At 36.9% G+C, this 23,402-nt stretch overlaps 1 protein-coding gene across 2 annotated transcripts in view; it reads left to right on the top strand.

Annotated features, from left to right (window-relative positions):
• SMARCA1 (SNF2 related chromatin remodeling ATPase 1) overlaps positions 1 to 23,402 on the top strand; it is a 31,081-nt gene that overhangs the window by 2,021 nt on the left and 5,658 nt on the right. For both annotated transcript variants that reach the window (XM_069868019.1, XM_069868020.1), the window contains exons 2-22: positions 455 to 541; positions 2,032 to 2,198; positions 3,113 to 3,213; positions 3,335 to 3,435; positions 3,724 to 3,903; positions 4,264 to 4,419; positions 4,656 to 4,787; positions 5,558 to 5,626; positions 6,385 to 6,494; positions 8,274 to 8,500; positions 9,074 to 9,195; positions 9,580 to 9,732; positions 11,149 to 11,281; positions 12,253 to 12,401; positions 13,047 to 13,166; positions 13,905 to 14,015; positions 14,216 to 14,329; positions 16,616 to 16,738; positions 18,256 to 18,388; positions 19,333 to 19,451; positions 19,655 to 19,867. In XM_069868019.1, coding sequence (XP_069724120.1) covers positions 455 to 541; positions 2,032 to 2,198; positions 3,113 to 3,213; positions 3,335 to 3,435; positions 3,724 to 3,903; positions 4,264 to 4,419; positions 4,656 to 4,787; positions 5,558 to 5,626; positions 6,385 to 6,494; positions 8,274 to 8,500; positions 9,074 to 9,195; positions 9,580 to 9,732; positions 11,149 to 11,281; positions 12,253 to 12,401; positions 13,047 to 13,166; positions 13,905 to 14,015; positions 14,216 to 14,329; positions 16,616 to 16,738; positions 18,256 to 18,388; positions 19,333 to 19,451; positions 19,655 to 19,867 — 2,820 coding nt within the window. The remainder of the gene's footprint in view (positions 1 to 454; positions 542 to 2,031; positions 2,199 to 3,112; positions 3,214 to 3,334; positions 3,436 to 3,723; positions 3,904 to 4,263; positions 4,420 to 4,655; positions 4,788 to 5,557; positions 5,627 to 6,384; positions 6,495 to 8,273; positions 8,501 to 9,073; positions 9,196 to 9,579; positions 9,733 to 11,148; positions 11,282 to 12,252; positions 12,402 to 13,046; positions 13,167 to 13,904; positions 14,016 to 14,215; positions 14,330 to 16,615; positions 16,739 to 18,255; positions 18,389 to 19,332; positions 19,452 to 19,654; positions 19,868 to 23,402) is intronic.

The following is a 23,402-nucleotide window of genomic DNA, read 5'->3' on the forward strand; positions in this document are numbered from 1 at the left end:
AAAATGAAAGTACTGCTTCCGCTGGTTAATTAATTGTTTGCACCGAGGCTTCTGCTGGTCCTCTTGTACCCTGTTAAGCCAGCCCTCTTAGTGATGAAGATGCATTGGGTCAAGTTTGTGGGGTAAAGCTCTCAGAGAATTGATATTTTGTGCCAGCTTGGGTGGCAACCTGATCCAGTTGGCAGTAAGACAGAAGTATTCTTATTCATACCAAAATTCAGTAATTGACTGGGCCTAGGCTTTTAAAACTTGGAACATTATGCAGAAGCAAGTTTGGATATGAGTCTCGTCCGTACTACCCATATAGCTCTGCCAGCACAGAATAGTGTAAAACGTAAAAAAGTGAAAAAGTCATGTGCTTATCTTGTAGTATGTAAGTTTGTTCAGTTTGATCTTTTTGCTTTAGTAAATAAAGAAGTTGATATTTATCAATTGTTTAAAATTTGAATTCCAGAAAAATGATCCCCCTTTTCAACTCAAACTTCCTCCAAAGGCAGCTAGACCTGAAAAAGAAGTTGACCCAGAATATGAAGAGAAGATGGTGAGTGTTTTCACAGTAATTCCTGATGAATTTGCATCTTTCCTGAATTAAAATGTTAGTGCAGTTCTAAGATGCAAAGGGAATAGGTCTCAAAATCTACCTTTCATGTGTTGTGCAGTTGTAAGCCAGGCCTTTACTACCCATAAAGGCATGCTACTTACACCCAGACGCTGATGCTGGAGGCAAAAGAGGATATTGTTGCATTTAATATAGAACTTTACCAGTTATGATTAACTAGCTAAAACTACCTTGTAATACTAGTTTAATATAGATCCTTGGAAGGGATTTGTTCTTTCTTGTAAATATCCACATCTTTACTCCCCAATTTAGAATTTTTTTTTTTGAAGAAGTTTTACTTGATATTTACACTTTCTTTGGTTTTCAAGTTATTTGCACAAGTGGTCCAATAACGAATGCAAGGGAAAAATAATAGTATTTTTTTTTCCGAGAGAGCTTTGTGCAGAAGTTGATTTGCCGGGAAGTACTGCTCTATTAAAAGCAATGCGTTGCCCTCGTGTGGCAAGATCATGCATTGCATGTCATCGGCTTTTGTTTGTGTTATTGCTGTCAGAGCACTTGCATGTGTTACCTGCAGGAAAGCTTTCTGTTATTTGTATATTTCTTAGAAAGGTTATGGTAGAGAACAATTTCACTTTTGTAGTTTATATCAACATATATAACAGACCACATGAAAATCGTCTTCGGTGGTGCAGTGTTACGTGCTGCTTAGATATGGCATAGGGAAAACGATAGCGCTGGCATTTTATCATATTTGACTTAAAAATTAAGTAATGTTAACTTTTAAATATAGAGAAGGACATATGTTTTGCTGTGTTTATACAGTGAAGTGCATATGCCTCACTGGAATGGCAAAACCAAAATGACTGAAATCTGACACCAAAGTTCATGAGCTTCAGTGAAAGCAGTTTTGAGCTAGTGCCTCCTTTTCTTTAGTCATGCCTCTAAAAGCAGAGCTACCACGTTGTTGTCTTGGATGAGACCCTGATAGCCTTGAAACTGAAAGAAGTTCTGCCATTGATTTGAGCAGAGCGAAGATTTCATCCCTTACTATAAGTTAGAACCTTAGTTTTTTCTTTATCATTTTTAGACAGTGCTATAAAACTTCCTTCACAACGTGTCATGCATGCTTAAGCAATCTATACAAGTAAACTGTTTTTGTTTTATTTTACTATTGAGTTCTGAGTGGAGATAAGTCTGTCAAGTCCTGCCATTTCTTCCACATTGCTGTGGTTTTCTCAAAGGATCATTTAACTAATACGCCTTACTACTGGATGCTCTAAAGCAATTCATGCTTAGCTGAAGCAGTTCAAGAGCTATTTCATGATGCTTGTACACCTCTGAGTTGGCTAATTCATAAGTTATTCTCATGAGTGTCTGAATTCTGTTTGTTAATAAAAATACATTTTTATGAAGAAAAGTTTTGATTTTTTTTTTTTTTTTTTTAATTCTCTTCCCGCTTTGGAAACTAGAAAACAGATCGAGCAAAAAGGTTTGAATTCCTCCTGAAGCAGACAGAACTTTTTGCACATTTTATTCAGCCTGCAGCACAGAAATCACCAACTTCTCCATTGAAAGTCAAGCTGGGACGGCCACGGATGAAGAAAGATGAAAAACAGTGTTTGATTTCAGCTGGAGAGTATGTTTAATTTCTGACTTTTTATGCTTTCAAACAAATTATGCATTTTAACACATTTGTTTAATTAGTAGCATAGAGATTGTGTAAGTAAGTACAGAACTCTTCCTGTTAATGGCATTTTGTGCTCTTTTTAAAAGCACGTTGATCCATCAGTGTTAGTAAGACCTTGGATCAGGAATGCATTTTTAAAGTAAATTCCCTGGTTTTTTGCTACTTACCATGCTTTGGTCCGTATTGTGGAGTGATTTTGGAGCACGTGAATGGAATTTCTGTTGCATAACTCTGAGCTAGAAGATGCACTCCAGAAATGCATATGATGTGCTCCAGCTGCTAGTGGACCTGTCAGTGGGACCAGAGCGGAGCGAGGCCAGGTTAAAATAAGTGCATGAAGTATGAATATTGGATCTTTGGCACCAGTTGTCATTCCAGCAATCTGTCTGTATTAGTGAGTAGTGCAGACATAGCCTGCATGTGGTGCTTCTGAGGGGTCATATAGTACCAAGCAACTAGTTTTTGCAATGTTTACAAGATTGCATTCTCTATTTTAGAAATACTTTAGGTTTTTTTTTGATTGAATGTGGGATTCTTCTAAATGGTGTATTTATCAAGTAATTGCTTCTAAGGCCACCGCTAATGTGCCTTGTATTTCTGTGTTGCTCATTTTAAAAGTACCGTAGTGAATTCATTACACTAGTCAGAATACATGGCTCTGGAGGAGAGGGCTTCATATGAGCCCTTCTAATTGAAGTTGGAATGAACCATAAGGAATTATTAACAGAATACAATTTTTGTCAGTGTACTAAGGCACATGTATTGTAGATGGATGATTGTTTCTGTTATGATTTGTTTCTTGATTTTATAGTTTTTGAATTTGTTTCATATAAATGTGAATATTGGATTTTTTTTTTTTTTAGTTATCGTCACAGACGCACAGAACAAGAAGAAGATGAAGAGCTGTTGTCAGAGAGTCGTAAAACATCTAATGTGTGTATTCGATTTGAGGAGTCTCCCTCATGTAAGTATTATATCGACAATTTTCCAGTTGCTTTGATGTAATTGAAATCTGAGCAGATTGCAATTGAAATTTTCTACTTAGAATTAGTATTTTTCTACTTAGAGGAATCTTACATTTACAGATGTGAAAGGAGGAACACTAAGAGATTATCAGGTTAGAGGTTTGAACTGGATGATCTCATTGTATGAAAATGGTGTTAATGGCATTCTGGCAGATGAAATGGTAAGCAGTAATCTTTTGGTATTTTTGTGGTAATTACTGAGCAAAATTCAGCATTAAAGTGCCTATCTTCTTCAAAGTTTATACAGTGGCATGCATAGTTCTACAACAGATTTTTCACAACTACAACTGTAATTCCAGTGAGGGAAATTGTTTTGCAAACATTTGCTATGTAGTTTACTTTAAATAAGTTTAATGGCAGAATTGCATCTTAGGAAAATTGTTTGAAACTATTTCTGTATGGCATTTAATCTCAGCAGGTTTCTTTCCCCCCCTTCTTTGTCAATGCAGGGTCTTGGTAAGACTCTGCAAACAATAGCATTATTAGGCTACCTGAAGCATTACCGAAACATTCCTGGGCCACACATGGTCCTGGTTCCAAAATCAACTTTGCACAATTGGATGAATGAATTCAAACGCTGGGTTCCATCATTACGTGCTGTTTGCCTTATTGGAGATAAAGATGCCAGAGTAAGTGCTCTACATTTCAAAGTTGTGTGTGTTATTTGTCAAAAACTAGCACCTAGGTATGTGGAATTCTCCCAAAGCTAATTCTTAATCACTGTAATTTTTTAATAATCTTTTGCTATATTAGTGTTGAAAATGCAAAGTGTTACGCATGTAACTATGAGGAAAATGCAGATCAGTAGGTGAAATAATAGATCAGGATCAAAGTACAGCTGTGTAACTGCTCAGTTACTGAGGAGGTGTGTGTCTTCTTTTGTGTGCCAGCTTAGCGCATCAGTAATGTTGGCAGAGACAGGTTTCACTGAATTCCATATAAATTGTTCTTATTTATAAGTTTTTAACAACTTAATTGTTCTGCTTTAGGCTGCCTTTATCCGTGATGTTATGATGCCTGGTGAATGGGATGTTTGTGTTACGTCATACGAAATGGTGATTAAAGAGAAATCGGTCTTCAAAAAATTTAACTGGAGATATCTAGTAATTGACGAAGCCCACAGAATAAAGAATGAAAAATCTAAGGTAAACTTAGAATTACTTGGTACTTTGAAGGTGGTTTTACACAATACTTTCCATCTCTTTTAACAGATTAAGTTTTAGGTGTGGTGTTTTTTAAAAATATAAGCTGTAAGCTATTGGGTGGTAAATGGGTAGCTCGCTGTCTTTGAATTTAGTTGAGATTGTCTCAGATTTCAGAAACTGTTGAAAATTCATTATGCTAAAATGTATGTGATGATAACTATTTGTTGTATTTCTAGCTGTCAGAGATTGTACGTGAATTCAAGACAACAAATCGATTGCTGCTTACAGGAACCCCTTTACAGAATAACCTCCATGAGCTGTGGGCATTACTCAATTTTCTTTTACCCGATGTCTTCAATTCTGCAGATGTAAGTTGAGGTTTGGAAATAGAGTCTTGCTTTTGTTACTTTGATTCCCAGTCTGCTTTCTGCAGAAGAGAAGATTGACCAGCCTAGTAAGAGACATAGGATGTGGGAGACCTGGATTCAGTAGAAACTCTGTGGCTTGCCTATCTGTAGACTACCTTTTTTTCTCTGCCTAGTTAAAATGGTGTATTCTGTTAGTGCAGATGAGGCCTCAGGCCAGTAACAGCAAAGGTAACACTTAAATAGTTCAGGAATTATGCCAAGTGGAACAAAATTTGGGAAAGCAATGTGGAATGGATAATACGCAGCATCCAAATAGATGTAAGCCTTTTTTATTTAGAACTTGAGTCATCTTTCTCCTCTTTTATTGTTAATATTTCCTTGTACTTGTATTACTTGCTTTTTGTACTTTTATTTTATTACGTTTTGCCCTGTTGTCCATCTCATTTACTTAAGGATTCTTGTTTCTTTTGCCTTGTTGCCCCATCATTACACAAGCTCTAAGGGGATGAACTTGGATGCTGCAGTGATGAGCATGGAAACCCATTGTAAATTAAGTAGTATTTTGTCTGCAAAGTTACTTATGACTTGAGTGTTATAATGTGCTGGGGAGCTGGCACAGAATTGGACTGATTTTTTTTATTTCACTCATAGAAGCCATTTGTCTCAAGATTTATGCCACTCTTCAGCTGGCGTGAAAGAGAGTCGATATGTGTTTGTTAAAACTACAGATGATAAACTGTTGATACCAATTGTGCTGTTTCTCACCACAGGATTTTGATTCATGGTTTGACACTAAAAATTGTCTCGGCGATCAGAAACTTGTAGAAAGACTTCATGCTGTAAGTAATTATAGCTGTAATCACATGTCATTATTAGCATACTCAGTGTAAAAAAAACCAAACAGATTACTTCCCCTTTCATCTCGAGGTTGAGGAGATGAACTTGAAGGTGTGTTGTTACAGAAACACCCAGCAGAATTTTCATGAATTAAACTTACTAGTACAGATGCTGCTTTCTGTAACGTTACTGTTTGAAGCAGACAAAATCTGTATATAAAATAGGAAAATAAATAATTTTGAGATCTTTTTGAAGCCATTTATTATTGTGAATAGCATACTGATATGCACATCCTGCTAGTCTGACTAAAGGCGTGTTTTAGAGCACCTTTGTTTTATTGTGCATGAGGAGACATTTTTCATCATACAAAACAGATCAGAAAGAAGTACATCTGCATTGCTTATCTTTTAAATGTTGGTATATTTTGTGTGTGCTGCTTGTGAAAATAAAACGGAGCTTATGTTAAATAATAAAATGGATTATAAATGGATGTATAAGCTTATTGGTTTGGCACTGTCTTAGGATAACAACTGGGATGAATATGGCTATCTTTGTGTAGTGTTACATATTTATGTGTGAACTTAGTCTAATAGTGGACAACTTTGTTTGGCAGACTTTAGCAGAATTTTTCTGAAGGAGTCACCATGACAGCAATAAATATTGATTAGTTCTGAATAAAGCTCGGATAATTGAATCTATTGATTTTGTATTTGAGGCAATGTTGTGCATTTATCTGTGGAAAATATCTTACTTTCCCTAGGTTTTGAAGCCATTTTTGTTGCGTCGCATAAAAGGTGAAGTAGAAAAGAGTTTGCCTCCAAAGAAGGAAGTAAAAATTTATCTTGGGCTCAGCAAAATGCAGAGGGAATGGTGAGTTTTTTTTACATCAAAGTTAAGAGTCTTTTCTGATAAAGAACACTGCAGCTCTTTGCACTGAATTTTTTCGTTTTTCTTGTGGTTGCATGTTAAGACAGTCAGACAGAGAAGCCTATTTATGGATGTCTTTAGGGCTTTTTTTAAAGATGCCAAGTTAAAAGAGCTCAGGAAGGGTGCTGAAAAGGCGTGGGAGAAGGAAAGCAGAAACTTCTTTTCCTTCTTCATTTTATTTGAAAGGACATACGTCTACTAACTTTCTTCCTTTGATGGAAGCATGTATGCATCGGTAAAAGTTTGAGCTGAAATGAAAGTAAAGCCTTTAGGAGCCATATACCCAGAAGAGATATGAGAAAAGGAGTCAGTTCAGTGTAGCAGCTTTAGTCAAATAAATTATATAATTAATCCACTTCATAATCCTGAAATGCAAGTGTTGAGATAGCCCAAGAAGCGACAGATCACTGTCACTCACAGACAAATTGCCTTCCATGTTTAGGTATGGATTTATAAGTCTTTATTATCAGTCAGATGTTTTCTCCAAGTTTCATGATAATATAGCTCAATATTATATAAAAAAGAGCAGGCTCCCACATTGCAAAATAAGCAATTGGGGTGTTGCAGGGTTTCATTCTGCTTCCGAAACTGTCAGCCTCTGGCCTGGAGAGGCGCAAACTCTCCTGGGTGGAAAACTAGTTGGCTGGCCGGACCCAGAGAGTGGTGGGAAATGGCGTGAAATTCAGCTGGAGGCCAGTGACAAGTGGGGTTCCCCAGGTCTCAGTGCTGGGTCCAGCCCTGTTCAATGTCTTTATCAATGACCTGGATGAAGGCATCGAGTGCACCCCTAGCAAGTTTGCGGATGACACTAAGCTGGGTGGATGTGTCGATCTGCTGGAGGGTAAGGAGGCTCCAAAGGGATCTGAGCAGGCTGGACCGCTGGGCAGAGTCAAATGGCATGAGGTTTAACAAGGCCAAATGCCGGGTCCTGCACTTGGGGCACAACAACACTATGCAGTGCTACAGACTAGGAGAAGTCTGTCTAGAAAGCTGCCTGGAGGAGAGGGACCTGGGGGTGTTGGTTGGCTGCCGACTGAACATGAGCCAGCAGTGTGCCCAGGTGGCCAAGAAGGCCAATGGCATCTTGGCTTGTATCAGAAACGGCGTGGCCAGCAGCTGCAGGGAGGTTATTCTCCCTCTGTACTCAGCACTGGTGAGACCGCTCCTCGAATCCTGTGTTCAGTTCTGGGCCCCTCACCACAAGAAGGACATTGAGGCTCTGGAGCGAGTCCAGAGAAGAGCAACAAAGCTGGTGAAGGGGCTGGAGTACAGGCCTTATGAAGAACAGCTGAGAGAGCTGGGGGTGTTTAGCCTGGAGAAGAGGAGGCTGAGGGGAGACCTCATTGCTCTCTCCAACTCCCTGAAAGGAGGTTGTAGAGAGGAGGGAGCTGGCCTCTTCTCCCAAGTGACAGGGGACAGGACGAGAGGGAATAGCCTCAAGCTCTGCCAGGGGAGGTTCAGGCTGGACATTAGGAAAAGATTTTTCACAGAAAGGGTCATTGGACACTGGTAGAGGCTGCCCAAGGAGGTGGTTGATTCACCTTCCCTGGAGGTGTTTAAGGCACGGGTGGACGAGGTGCTGAGGGACATGGTTTAGTGATTGATCGGAATGGTTGGACTCGATGATCCGGTGGGTCTCTTCCCACCTGGTTATTCTATGATTCATGTTTTAAATACCAAATAAAAACCAGGAGTTGTTCAAAATTGCCTGTAAAACTTCAGGTACACAAGGATCCTGATGAAAGATATTGATATCCTGAATTCAGCTGGGAAAATGGATAAGATGCGTCTCCTGAATATTCTGATGCAGCTACGGAAATGCTGTAACCATCCATACCTGTTTGATGGTGCTGAGCCTGGGCCTCCTTACACCACTGACACGCATCTCATCACTAACAGTGGTAAAATGTTAGTTCTGGATAAACTGCTAGCAAAACTCAGAGAGCAAGGTGAGTACAGTTTATGAACAGTAGTGATCTGAATGGTCTTCATAAATAAAACTACCTTTCAGAATCTTTATAGATCCATTCTTGTCTTTCCTCCAGTGAATGCATTCATTCCTTTCTGTGAGGTTTTTGTGGAACACTTTGCTGTAGATCTTAACACATGGAGGGAAGGAAGTCCTACAGGAATGATGAGGAAGTTTAATAATACGGGGAAGTAGAAGAAAGGAAGAGCATGATGTCTCTTCTGTTGTCTTTAAGAAAATTTCTGAAGAGATGACTAGTTTGTACACATTAGTCATCAGCCACTTATCACACCAAGGTGTTAAGTGTTCTGTTTCTTTGGCTGTATATTTCTTCTGTGCAAATTATCAAACAACCTGTCCTGAGGAAATGTTAAATCAATACCAGAAAATTTACTTTAGAAGAAAGACTTGAGTAAGTTTACTTATTATCAGTAAATAAGGCATCGTAGGGATAATTTCCCATGAATTCTTACTCATGCTCTATAGCAGACTCTGTGATAAGATTAATGTGAAAATGTAAAACCAATTACAATGTTCTGTGTTATTCTGTCAGGTTCCAGAGTTCTACTTTTTAGTCAGATGACTCGCTTACTGGATATTTTGGAAGACTATTGCATGTGGCGTGGATACGAGTACTGCCGCCTTGATGGACAGACGCCACACGAAGAAAGAGAGGTGAGAAGTTGTGTATAAATGAGCATTTCTTCTTTTACGTGTTGGTTACTAAGACATTATTCTTGACCTATAGAAGTAGCTACATTGTTGTTGAAAGTAAAGCAAAAAGGCTACAGTTAAAAGGCTGCTAAGGGTAAATGCTTTTCCTAACCAAAGCCCATAGGGAAGTAGGTTTCGTTAGTTTTTCAACTATATGAAGAGTGTAATATTTTCTCAACTCAAATGGATTTTACTACCTGTGCAAACCTATAGTTTCTTACTTCTATAAAAAATAGTTTTGATAGAAAGATTCTATATGTCTCAATGAGATTTCATTCAAAAGCCACTAATATACTGGAAGGCTGTTTGAAAACTCTGATACTTTAATAACACTTTTTCTTTTAGGAAGCAATAGACACGTTTAATGCTCCCAACAGTAGTAAATTCATTTTCATGCTAAGTACCAGAGCTGGAGGTCTTGGAATTAATTTGGCAACTGCTGATGTGGTTATTCTCTATGATTCAGATTGGAACCCTCAAGTGGATCTGCAAGCCATGGTGAGTTAACTCGCTAGTATACACTTGTTTCTTCAAGTTGTCATTGATCTGTCATATATGCATTTCCAGAACCTGCATTTTATTTTTCTTTACTTTTTTTGTTTAAGAACAAGGGACTAAGGAATTGAATAAAAAGAGCAATAACAGAACTATGGAAGAAACTGTAGGTTTTTCTCTATAAATCTGTCTTAATTCTTTTCATAATTAAACAAGGTTACTTCTGTGAAAATACTGTGTCAATATTGTTTATCCATAGAGTTATTCTGAATTTTGTCTTTCCAAAGGACAACAGTTTAGTAAGAGAGCTCTTTCCAAAACAATAGCGAAGAATTAAAAGCATGCAGCTGTATATTTTTCCTTCCTGGGAAGCTTATGCTTTTGCAACCTGCCTTGTTTCTGCAGAAATATAAAATTATTTGGTGGTGATGCTAGGGTGGAAAAAAACCCATGTCTTTGGGTTAAAGATACTAAAATTGTCGCTTCTTGAGTGCTGGATGTCAGAAAGTCAAGTCTATTCACATGGAATAAAAATCAGATGATCCTTCTTGTGTGATTGGGCTAGGAGTTTTGTTCTGTGTTTTGTGGGGTTTTCGGTTTTGTTTTTGAAATGCACTTAAACAGATCAAATGTTTGCTGTGAATAACTCATGTTTTGGATATGCATGCTGATTACTGGTAGCACTCGGATTTCCTGGAAGCTGAGGAATGTGATTTGTGAGCTTTGGTAGGCTTTTCAGGAAGAAATTAATATGCAGGAGATTAAAAGATTTAATGCTTCATGTTTAAGGGAAAGTTAGAAAATCCTGGTACCAACAGCTTGGAGGCCAGTTGTTTAGCTCTTTTTACTTAAGAGGACAAAATAATATTTTTATTCATACTTTGCAGAGAAAATAAGCACAAGTTTTGTTATAAGTAAGTACAGTGTCATACGACCTCATTTGCTGTGTATTGTGCCTCTATTATGTGAGCTGCATATTGATGCTTTAACGTAGCGAGCTTGGGACAGCTACAGTATTGAAACTGTGGCTGCATGGATTTTGCCCATGGAATTAATATGCTCAAGCCAGGGATGCCGAAGTTTCAATACTGATGTCAAATGAGGGGATTAGTTTGAAAGCAGTGCAGACGTGTATGTACATAGTGGCGTATCTCCCCTTCCCAACTGCAGTCTAGACAGCCATTTAGCGTCTTCATTTACAGTGAGATAGTGCATTTATTACTATAGAATGACCCAAACTAAAAAGGTGTAATAGCTAGATACAGGTAAATATTAACTATACTGATTTTATGCTTTTGTATACTTCTGAACAAGCAAGGAACCAAGAAATATATGTTAATTTCAGTCTGCTCTATAGCAAGCTATGTGTATTGCTTGTGAGATTTTGTTGCTGAACACTGATTGATTTATGTTTGTTAGGATCGTGCGCATCGTATTGGTCAAAAGAAACCAGTACGGGTGTTTCGACTAATCACTGATAATACTGTTGAAGAGAGGATTGTAGAAAGAGCTGAAATAAAACTGAGACTGGACTCTATAGTTATACAACAAGGTATTGACTGCTATATATGTTTGTATGCAACAGAATTGTTCAGTCCCTTAAAGTATGGGTTAAATAACTGTACAGATGTACAGTATGAGAAAAAGCAGGCCTTGTGTATAATAGCAGTGTACTAAATCAGCCTAAGAAATTGTCATGTGTAAGTTATTTACTTGTTCAGCTGAAATTTTTGACAAAAAAAAATTGTTTTCCTAAATAATGAGGACATAGACTTGTGCCAGGACTCTAAATGAGGAAAGCAAACTTCAGCTGAAGAGATGTTACTTGTTTTTTGTGATACAAAAGGGAATAAAAAAATTGCATGTCAGATTAAAATAATTATATGGAAGTGCTTCCTACCACGTATAAGTTTACTGAACATTAAAACTGCTTTATGTGTCTGTTCAGATGCTCTTGGAAGAATAGTTTGTAAAAAACTAAGGTTCTCAAGCTAAGTTGTGAAGGTTGGTTGTGTTTCCTAAAGGGTGGGGTACTGAAAGGATGGTGGTTGAAGTTTTGTTGGTCTGTGAAGAGATGAGGTAGGATAAGTGAAATTTTTGGACAAATTAAAATTTTGGGAAAAATATTCATAGGCTTGGGTTAAAATCAGTGGAGTGCTAAAATTCTCAAGTACTTCTTAATGGTTGTTACAGAATACCTGGTTATTTTTCATTTTGAAATAGAATTTTAATCTTAGATGTTCAGCTAACTTTGTAAGAATAAGTTCTTAAACATAATATTTGGATTTTCTAGATGTGATCCCATCTCTGTTATTACTTGATTCAAAGTTGTCATTTTTTTATTTTCCCTGAAGTTCCTGCTTTCTGTTTATTTTCAGCTGAAGTGAAATGTAGTTTTTTTGTTGTATGGCTTTATTATTTTTCCCTTTCTTGGTCTGCCAGTGAACTGGAAAAATCCAATGTTTGCATGGTCCTACTAGAACTTTTGTGTTGTAACTTTCAATGTGTTCCTCCTAATGTTAGGAAGGCTCATAGACCAACAGTCTAATAAACTGGCAAAAGACGAAATGCTGCAGATGATCCGACATGGAGCCACGCATGTTTTTGCTTCCAAAGATAGTGAGCTGACAGAAGAAGATATAAGCACTATTTTAGAAAGAGGTGAAAAGAAGGTTAGTGAATAGTTTTGTACAGAATTCAAAATGTGTCAAACATTAAATATAAATGTACAAAATATAAATTAAATCTGGCTACGTAAATCTGGTTTTAATGCCCAACTTTTCCTTTACTATTTCTAAGTATTTTAAAGCTTATGAAAGTTTTGAAGGAGTAGAATTAGTGAGTTATAATTATTTTCAAAGCTCACACTGTGCGTGCCATATCTTAAGCGCTACTTGTTTTGTGGGCTTTTAGAAAGATGTACATTTTATGCCAACAATTCTAGTAGGTACAAACCTTTATGGAGCTTTATTAGAAAATAGGTAGCTCTGTGGAAAAAATGAACTACTGTTTCTGCTCTACAGAACTTGGCGTAAATTTCTTTTACATTTAAAAGTTAAATCTTACAGTTATAGTACTGCATCCCAACATAATAAATACAGTTTAATGGAGAGTCTTGGAATCGGACTGTTAAAAAGTGAAAAGCAATATGAGCATCTCACCATTTTCTTATGAGGAAAGTAAAAGTTTAAAGCAGAAAAAGACTCTGAGAATGTTTTAATAATGGTGAAAGCTCTCAAAATTATATATTTTTTTTTTCCTCTTGGAAAAGATAAGACAGTTTCAGTAAGCCTAAAAGTATCTTGCTGTATTTTCAGACAGCTGAAATGAATGAACGATTGCAGAAAATGGGGGAGAGCTCCTTACGGAATTTCACTATGGACACAGAGATGAGCTTATACAACTTTGAAGGTGAAGATTATAGAGAAAAACAAAAGGTAATTTTTCTTGAAGTCTTTAAGACTGTAGTTTAGAGGTGCAAGCATAAAGGCCATATTAAAAATTATACGGCTATAAAGGCTTTTGGAGGCAAGTAAGAAGCTACTGAAAAATCCACTTAGCTCTGTGGAAGTATCAATATTCTGAATTTCTGTTAAATTAGCTTTCAGCTCCACTGTTTTTCTTCACAGTAAAATCTGGTAATATTGCTGAAATTTTATCCTTTCAGCAGCAAAAATCCTATGTTGCATCCTACTATACCGCTGCAGTCAGTTACTGAGAGGAAAAAACAGACCTGGTAATGATTTTTGATATAGAACCTGGGTTTAAGTCTCTTTTGCAGCGGAGGTTATAGTCACAAGCCTGTATGTACAACTGTTGTGACCTGTATGTACAACAGTTTACCTAATTATATGAGGATCATCCAACTGAAGAGGTATTACTCAGGGACCCTGAGGTAGATGGACTCATAACCTTACTTGGGTGTCTGAAGTAAGTAGAATATAGTAAAGGGATCTGTCCATGCCACTGTGCTGCCTTACTTGTGTTTGTCATTTATGTGTTTAAATATGTATTATAATCAGCTATAATTTCTAGCTTATTTGAGCTCTCTTGTAGTACCCAAATTGTGGAGCCTAACCACGTTTCTGTTTCATGGTGCCACATTAGTCATTATTTTTCCCACTTTAGAAAAGCATACAATACTTTACTATCTTTTTATTCTGTTCTGCACATAGCTGAGCATGATGGAATGGATAGAGCCTCCAAAAAGAGAACGCAAAGCTAATTATGCAGTGGATGCTTATTTCAGAGAAGCCCTACGTGTTAGTGAACCCAAAATTCCAAAGGTAAGGAGCTAGCAAGTACAGAGCGCGTTCTGTGTTTTTCTCTTGTTCTTCTCCCCCATGTTGCGTCCCCTGCTCTCACCCTGTGCTGGTTAGAAAATGTATTTGTAAACAGATTGGTTGCCTCTGCTGCTGCATTGTGACAGTTTAGTTGCACGGAAATGAGCACTATTTAATGTTAATAGACCTGTCTATTTTTGAAGGCTCCACGACCTCCAAAACAACCAAATATTCAGGATTTCCAGTTTTTCCCACCACGGTTATTTGAACTGCTGGAAAAAGAAATTCTATATTATCGTAAGACTATAGGATATAAGGTAATTTTTTTCTTTGTTCAAATTAGTGAGTATTTGTATTCTTGTTTGCAGATTAAATGAAGTAAATGAGACTGCAACTAAAAACCATACAGTTCTGGTCTTTATTTATCCAAAGTGCTTCTCACTGTGAAGAAAATGGCTTAAACCCCTTACTCCTGTTTCTGTTCCACAGTGGAACAGAAAAAGTAATCTGTAATTCCTTCCTTCATTAAAAATTTTGTCTGTAGTTTAGTGGTTTATTCTGAACAATAAAGTAGAATAGAAAAAATAAGGACAGTTCTGAGGCTTCTTATACCTCTTGGACCCGGAAGTGTGATGTGGTCAAAGGTGAGAAAATAATTTTTGGCCTTCCAGAGTATATTTTTTTTTCTGTTGTAGCTTTTCTGTATCTCGTGCAGAAGGTAACTTAAAGTAATATTGAAGTTGACTCTGTGTTGATATCACAGAATCACAGAATCACAGAATAACCAGGTTGGAAGAGACCCACCGGATCACCGAGTCCAACCGTTCCTACCAAACACTAAACCATATCCCTCAGCACCTCGTCCACCCGTGCCTTAAACACCTCCAGGGAAGGTGACTCAACCACCTCCCTGGGCAGCCTGTTCCAGTGCCCAATGACCCTTTCTGTAAAGAATTTTTTCCTAACGTCTAGCCTAAACCTCCCCTGTCGGAGCTTGAGGCCATTCCCTCTTGTCCTGTCCCCTGTCACTTGGGAGAAGAGGCCAGCACCCTCCTCTCTACAACGTCCTTTCAGGTAGTTGTAGAGAGCAATGAGGTCACCCCTCAGCCTCCTCTTCTCCAGGCTAAACAACCCCAGCTCTCTCAGCCGCTCCTCATAAGGCCTGTTCTCCAGCCCTTTCACCAGCTTTGTTGCTCTTCTCTGTACTCTCTCCAGAGAGAGTGGTATATCCAGAGATATGGTGGTAAGCAAAGTGTCATCTATTTCCCTTGCATTTTGCTGGGATATAAAGTGTTTAGAGGTGTGGAGAAGTTTGTATGTATTACTACTACAAAAAGAAAACCAGTCAACTGACTTGACTTTTTTTTTTTCCCCCATACTGCACCTTAGCTGAATTTCTCCATCTTTCCTGCTGAGATTATTGGAGAGGCAGTGAACAGAGATTCTGTTTTGATGTTGATTTTCATTACTTGTCCCAGTGCTGGCTGAGTAAATCAAATGGATCCCGTACTTCCAGACATGTAACTTGCTTTAAAAAGCCCTGCGTTTCATGGCAGGCTGCAGGAAGAAGAAATCACATATGAAATGTGTTGGAGATCATACACTTGCCATTCAAAGCGATGTATAGGAAGTTGGTATTGCAAAAGAGTGGAATTAATATTAGCAAAATATACTTAAAGTAGAAGGTGTTTTAGCTGGAAGCAAAAAGAATTTTGTGGATGGCAAGACAGAATTAAATGAAATATTATTAGCTTAGGGAAAGAAAATTATTAATACTCCAACAAATCAGGATGAGAGAACAGCTAATGTTGACAATGTGCACGTAGAGAGAAGAGTTTCAGTCCTGTTAACAGAATGGTGGATTGGATAGGTTGGACATGAATATTTGTTGTCTTGAAAACTTAGTATGACTGGTGGTGCAATTGATAAATATGATTAAATTTGTTCTGCTCTACAGTGGAAGTATAGCTTTCCATCTGAAGAGTTTACAGTTAAAAATGAAGATTGCTGTAAATGATATCAGAACGTATCAACTAGGTGTAGAGACCAAGCTTTGTTGCAGAAATACGTAAGGTCTACAAAATCAGTACTGGGTGCTGTTTTCTGATGTGTTTGCTGTTTTGTGGTATGGAATTCCAATACACAGTTTAAAGGTCATAAATACTAAATTGATGTCAATGTGGAAAGGGACAGATGAAGTGTTGCAAGGTGTTGTTTACATAATATTGTCTGTCTGGTCCTTACTTTGGCAGTAAACCTGGCAGAACTTAGAAAACATTATAAACTGTTAGATGTAAGAGAGAAGATCCTTAGCTAGGGAAAGGTCGTACTGAAATCAGTGAACTGTGACAGCTTACACAATTTTTTTAAAAAAATGTTTTTATTGTGGTTTGGTTTCTTCAGGGCAGCCCAGCTGTATGGTGGTGGGTTTCTTTTCTTTGGGTTTGGGGTTGGTTTTGTTCTGTGGCAGCAAATGCTTGCTGAGGGTTGACTGAATCAGTCCTGTGAGATCTATCATGTGCTGATAAATTGTAAACCAGGGTTGATATAAAAGTATACAGTCTCTTTACATGCACTACAGCTTATTGATACCCTGATTTTAGGTCCCCAGGAATCCTGACCTCCCAAATGCAGCCCAGGTACAAAAAGAGGAACAAAAGAAGATAGATGAGTCTATGCCTCTGAATACTGAGGAAAGCGAAGAGAAAGAAAAGCTTCTAACACAGGTAAAATAAAAACAGGTGAAGTATTTAATCATGTATCTTTTTACTAGTATGGACCAATAATAACAGATATGTACAGGAAAGCTACACTGATGTTATAGAAAGAACAAAGCACACAACATGTAATGATTTTGCTTGGTTTTGCTTTGAGAGACCTTTCTGACCCTTGAACAGGTTTACATCGTAGTCACAGACTATTTCCTTGAATGTCTGCAGCGTTTCTGAGGCAAGGACTTGTATAGTAGGTGCACTACCCAACAATACACGAGGAAATCCCATCAGTGGGCTTCTTGTGTAAGCATTTAGCTTGCATGGGTTTGAATAGGAGACAAGCCTCTATCAACATATATGATGATTCCACAGATGTATGAGGCATCCATTAATTTTGTCCCTACTGGGTTGTTAGGCATGTTCTTTTTTATTCTGGGACCACATCCCTGTCGCTGGATAGTTTTGGACTGTTGTCCTGCTGAGTAGACTTATGAAAAGCTAATTGTTAAGGGGAAGGGTGTGTTTCAAAAAACAAGAGGATTTTTTGATTGAGGAAAATTTTCTGTAAACGAGTTGGGTGTAGTGTCCTTTTGAAGAAGTTTGCAAGGTCACAATTTGACTGCCAATTTCACCTGTTTATAGCAGAAGAGATATTTAAGCTGGTTCTGATAACCCACGTCAGTATTGCTGTTAATGATTAAAAAGAAATATTTGTATTGTGTATGGTAGACTTCTTGTAAAGATGCAATCTAGTTGTATAGTGAGTTTATTCAGCTGGAGAACTGACAGAAATCATTGTAGATATATTTTTATGATGAAAGAAGCTCAATGCACTACTAATTGCTGTTCAGGCATGTGATTTTTTCTTTTGTTCTTGATGTTTTCTCCTTTCCTTGTCTTTAAATTGTAATGTCTCATTCTTGGATGATGTTTTTGCGCATTGCATCTCACGGAACTGTTGTTCAGTTTTGGATTAATTTCTTCTGATACATAACTGTTTTTCTGTTTGACAGTGCTATAGAGTTTCCATTTGATTGCATCTTTTTGGTCTAGAGATTCTTTCCTGACATAGTTATGCCTTCATCCAACTGCTTGTCTGAAAGTTTGTAGATGTCCGAAGTAGAAGCTGTTGCTTTAGGTATTTGCACTACTTGAAGTGACACTTGCATTGATGCACCCTGTACTCCTAAGACTTTTGTTGCTGAAGCGTGATTAAAATTACGGTAACCTGTCATTGAGCTTGTTTCTTTGGAGAAATACCTCGTAAAAAGTTTAAAGACAGAAGAGTAAAAAACTCTTACTAATGCATGTGGAGTCAGGCACAAAAACAACTCTTCAGACTTTTAACGATCCAGTAATAAACCCTGGACAACACAAGTTTATGGAAGTCCTGAAAGGCTGTTAAACATGGTAATTATGTGACATTGCAAGGGCATTGCCAGTTGGAACAATGATAGACCCGCAGGACAATTCTGCAAAATGTTTCTCTTCTAACAAGTAAAGCTTTCTTGATATCTTGCTGTTTACAGGGTTTTACAAACTGGAATAAAAGAGATTTTAACCAGTTTATTAAAGCTAATGAGAAATATGGTCGTGATGATATAGACAATATTGCCCGTGAAGTGGAGGGAAAGTCACCTGAGGAGGTCATTGAATATTCAGGTTTGTGAGATTTTGAAATTTATTTCTTAATCCTGTGGTATCACCATAATTTTTGCTACATCTTCTTTTAAAGTTACACACATCTACATTCTGCAAGAATAGTTTTTTTTTTTAAAAAGTACACAATGTTTTTTTCAGATGACTTAATTATGTTAAAAAATTTGAATTTGCAGGATATAAATATGCCTTCAGCCACCTTTATCCCTCCTTAGCCAAAATTTAGAACTGGGCATAGTTAATTTACATTGACATGATCTTGTGGAATCATGAAGTTGCCTTGTAGTGGCAATGTGACTGTGCTGTGAGTACGTATGCTATTTTAGCTAGTACACTCTATTTTTGTCTTTTGCGTTTACGCAGTGCTTTTTAGTCTGGACAGAATTCTTCCTGTTCTGTCCTTGGATTTAATTTTACTAAACACCTTAATAAAATTTAACTTTACAGTGTACTTACTGTAGCTTAAAAAGGAAGAGCTCCACAAGAGTTCCCTTCCAAGTGTTGGATTTCATTTTGCTGTTGTGAAAAGGTGCCACCAAAGAAGCCACAAATTACTAGTTTTTATAACAGAGAGACTTAAGTAGTCTCTTTTGACTTTAGAGGTAGCCAGTGAAAACTGAAGTATCAGGGTTTCACTGCTATACTAGGGGCTCTAATGTATTCTACCATGTTAGGAAAAGCCATCATTTAAAGTAATTATTTTCAGAATTTTTCCTGGCTACTGTTAATTATGTTGAATGTAAACTTTGTTATGATTGTTACCAAACCTTTGCTTATAGTTAACTTTTAAAGATGTTTAGTAATGGATCTATACAAGTTTATATCTTGACTAGCGTAGTAAAAGATTTAATGGAACTACAAACTGCATTCCTTTTTTGGCTGGAATGCCTCAGTAGTAAGAGTAGAGGAAAAGATTTTATTTTACAAATTATGTTTTGTATTTTTAGCTGTTTTCTGGGAACGTTGTAATGAACTACAGGACATTGAGAGGATTATGGCTCAAATTGAACGAGGAGAAGCAAGAATTCAGCGGAGGATCAGTATCAAGAAAGCTCTCGATGCCAAAGTAATCATTGCAGGTTTTTTTTTTTTTTTTTTGCAGCTGAAGTCTTTCAAATTCCTTCATAAAAGGATTAGTTTGGGATGGGAGTTCTATCTTTTTATATAGCATATATAGTGTACCATGTATCATTAATTTGCACTAATATGTAGTAAGTTTTTGGTGTAACATTGGATGTTTAATAGACCTTACTTTTGTTTTGCATTCAGATTGCAAGGTACAAGGCACCTTTTCATCAGTTGCGTATTCAGTATGGAACAAACAAAGGGAAAAATTACACAGAAGAGGAAGACAGATTTTTGATATGCATGCTACACAAGATGGGCTTTGACAAAGAAAATGTGTATGAGGAACTAAGGCAGTGTGTGCGCAATGCTCCTCAGTTCAGATTTGACTGGTTTATCAAATCCAGAACTGCAATGGTAGGTGTTATCAGTTACATGGATTAAATCCATGAGGTATCTTGTTCCTTTTTTTAAGCACAGTCACATCAAATTTGGATTGAGGCTAGAATATTAGCCTAGGAAACAAGTACTGAAAAAATAACCTTGTTTTTTATTATCATTTCTAGTTTTTAATAAAATAACCTCTTCCCTTAGTACAGCGAACAACACAATGCGGCTGAAAAAAACAGATTAGAAAACCTGCCTAGCTGAAGTCCCATGATACCCAAAGGAATTAATGCAGAGGTAGACTATCCTTACAGATATCCTTATTACTTCTATTGCAAACAAAAAGTTTTACCTAACTGTATGCCTTAAAATGTGACTGCTTTTCAGAATTACTGGACAATATTAAAGGGTGAAAACATCTGAATTATATACTGGGAGGAAAGAACAGCTCTTCTGAAACTGGTACTTAATTTCTAAAAGCATGAGGAAATTTAGTGATTCCTGTGAGAGTTAATCATTAAAGCAATTGGTTTAAAATGTATTTTGTGGTTTTGAATAAGGATTATCACATGCAGGTGCTTACATTTTTTTAGTTACACTTTCCTGAAAGCTTTATTCATACTTAGAATGTAACACAAGTTCAATAGCAAGTAGACCGTTACTCTATATTTTAACTGTATTTTATTTTCCTTTGAAGAGCAGAGCCGTTCTTTTTTAATTTTCTTATTCGTTGGGAAGTGATAACGCTAACAGAAGCCTTGATGATTGCAAATATTAAGCTGTATAGGTCCCAGCCTCAGAATACAGGAGTCTTAGTGATGATAAGCTGTTAGCTCTGCCCTGGACTTTGCTCTCAGATCTCCTGTAGTTCAGTTCCTTTTTCTTGCAAGTAATACTTGTAAGTACATGTACCTCGTGTAAGAAGTACACGTGCATTCTCCTGTGAATGTGTTTATACAGGAAAAATGTACTTCCCAATTTTTTTATAATACCAGAAATACCTTCATCTTACTTGTGATGAGTGAGAGCTGGAACACATTTTTGTCTGCTTGTGTACAAACCCATATTCATCATGGCTGATACAACAGTGGAGAACACTGTCCCTTGTGTAGCTGTCATAGATTCTCTTCATAGTCTTGTAAGGAAATTTCTAATGAAATGCTATGCTACAATCATGAAACTTAAATGTTTAGTCTAGCAGTTGCAGAACCACTGTGCATTATTGTCTACTGTTTTAATTTCCTGGCCTCAGGATTTGTTTATAAAATGTTCTTTCAGAATTCTGGGTGCTGGGCTGAGAATAAATAAAACATAAGATAAAATATTTAAAATGTGTATTTCAACAGGTGGGAATATTTGCTTTTCCCAGTACTACTTATAATTATGCAATATAATTTCTACTTGATATTTCTGCAATTAAAGTGTTTGTGGGTAGTGCAGCAATTATCCCTTAATTAAGAATTACAAGCTTTACTTGCTAAAATGTCTGTTTGAAGAAATACAGGATTTCAAGATTATATCCACAAAGAGAGGAACCTCTAGTATTTAGTAATGTAGTTTCTTTTAAGTTGTCTACGGAGGGAGGAGTTCATTTGAGTAAATCAGAAATGGACACTAGAAATTAAAAATGTTGCTTAACGTTCAATGTTAGTTGATGTATAGTTAAGTAAGGGGTAGAATTAAATATTAAGTTTAAATCTTCTTGCAGATCTTTGATGTGCAGTATAATTTTATTTTTAAAGGGATCGGAAAATTTCCTTAAGTGTAGAATGTCTTTCGTGGTGTCTAATGCTTAAATTGAGGCACTAGGAATATAAGAGTCTTTTGGGTTGTGTTTTCTCTTAAAATTCTATCCATTAATATTAATACTTTCAGGTTTTCTGCTATTATACAATTGAAAAATAATAGTATGAAAATACAAAGCTAAAGTAATCTTTCACTGTTTTCCAAAATGTTTTAAATTGCCACGATTGGTGTGGTTTAGTAGTTTATAACTATATGTATTCAAATATCCTGACACTTGTGGAAGTATGAATTTCTGTGGATCACTTTGCACTTGCTTGGTAATTTTTATGAAGAAATGTGCTGGAAAGTCACTTGGTACCAAGAATAATGAACCAAATGTGAATAGAAATCTTTATAAATTGATAAGTAGTAAGTTCAGTGGAAGTGAATAAAACTCCTTAGAATACTGAAATTGACATCTGATCTCAAAAATACTCTTTTTTACATAAGAGAGGAAGGGCAGCATAATTCTGAAAAGGGCTTATCAGGCTCTGTGAGAACTTTTGTGTTCTGACCACTAGATGTCTCTTGAATTCCACAAAAATAGCTCATTTATCTTCCATCTTCTTATTTCCGTTCCTTCTCTTTCTGAAGATTTCTCTTTGGAAAGCAAAAATTCTGCTTCATTTATTTATTGCAAAACCAGATGGTTTACCCTAAATGTAAGTTTTCAAAGAGATTGAGAGTGCCTAAAACTGTAATTTTTTTTTTTCAGTGGGGCACAGAGGTTTAAATTTTTAAGTTTAGATGTTCTTTTATTTCTGCCCATGCAGGAAGAATGCAAGATAACATGGCAGTTGTGAATTGTGTATCTGTTTTCCAAAGTCATAAATTATACATATTCTCTTCTACGTTTCTGCACACCCTACCCATTATAAGACAGAGGACTCCTTTGTAAATACAGGCCTGTTGACAGAGCTTAGGACTGCTTTCACTCCCAAGTCAGCATCTCTGCCTTCAGTCATGCAGAAGGTGATGGTTCAGTGCTCCCATCTTATTTATTGCAATACTAGTCTTTATAGCTGTGAAGGGGTGAGCGAAGTACATCTTACCTCTTTCCATCCTAAAGAGAAAAGTATCAAGCCATGCTGAATAAAATCTCATTTCTAAAGGTGCAGGGTATTTTAAACTCTTAAGTGTATTTTTGGTGCAAAAAAATGGAACGGATCAATTCATATGGAAATTTTAGTAGCTCAAGGCAGGATTTATCTTGCAGTTTCTTTCCAGTGGTAGGCATAGAAGAAACCTATGTGCATATTGCATCTTACTGTCAATTGCTTTCTGTGATTCTCCAGAGAAAATAGTTTTTGGGTCCATCCTCTGTGCTGCTGTTCTGGAGCAGTAGTCCAGCTGGAAAGTGTAACCTTAAACCTGTATGCTTTAGCAAATGTTATGCAAGCACTTTTCCCCAGGGAAGAGGAGGATTTTTCTTCGTGCCTTAGGCAAATGGATTAAGGTTGTTTCTTAGTGCATTCTGATTAATTGCTTGTCTTGAATTTAGCACAAATGAGTTTCTCATATACTAGAAAAGATCTAGCTAATTGTTATTATGGAGCAATGTGAGTCAGTTTTTACCTGCAGCTTCGAAGTCTTTGAATGCAGTCTGCCCAACTATAAATGATGTAAAATGCTCCTGACATATTGACAGTCGTCTTCCTACTTCTGTCTTTTACTTTTTGTCATCTCTATTCATCTATAGCATGTAAGGGTTTGGGACAGAGGCTCTCTTGTTGTGTGTTTGGTGGTGAAATGTATGTTGGGATGGCTTGCACTCAAGTTT

Source organism: Phaenicophaeus curvirostris, chromosome 13 (assembly GCF_032191515.1).
Source record: "Phaenicophaeus curvirostris isolate KB17595 chromosome 13, BPBGC_Pcur_1.0, whole genome shotgun sequence".
Taxonomy (NCBI): domain Eukaryota; kingdom Metazoa; phylum Chordata; class Aves; order Cuculiformes; family Cuculidae; genus Phaenicophaeus; species Phaenicophaeus curvirostris.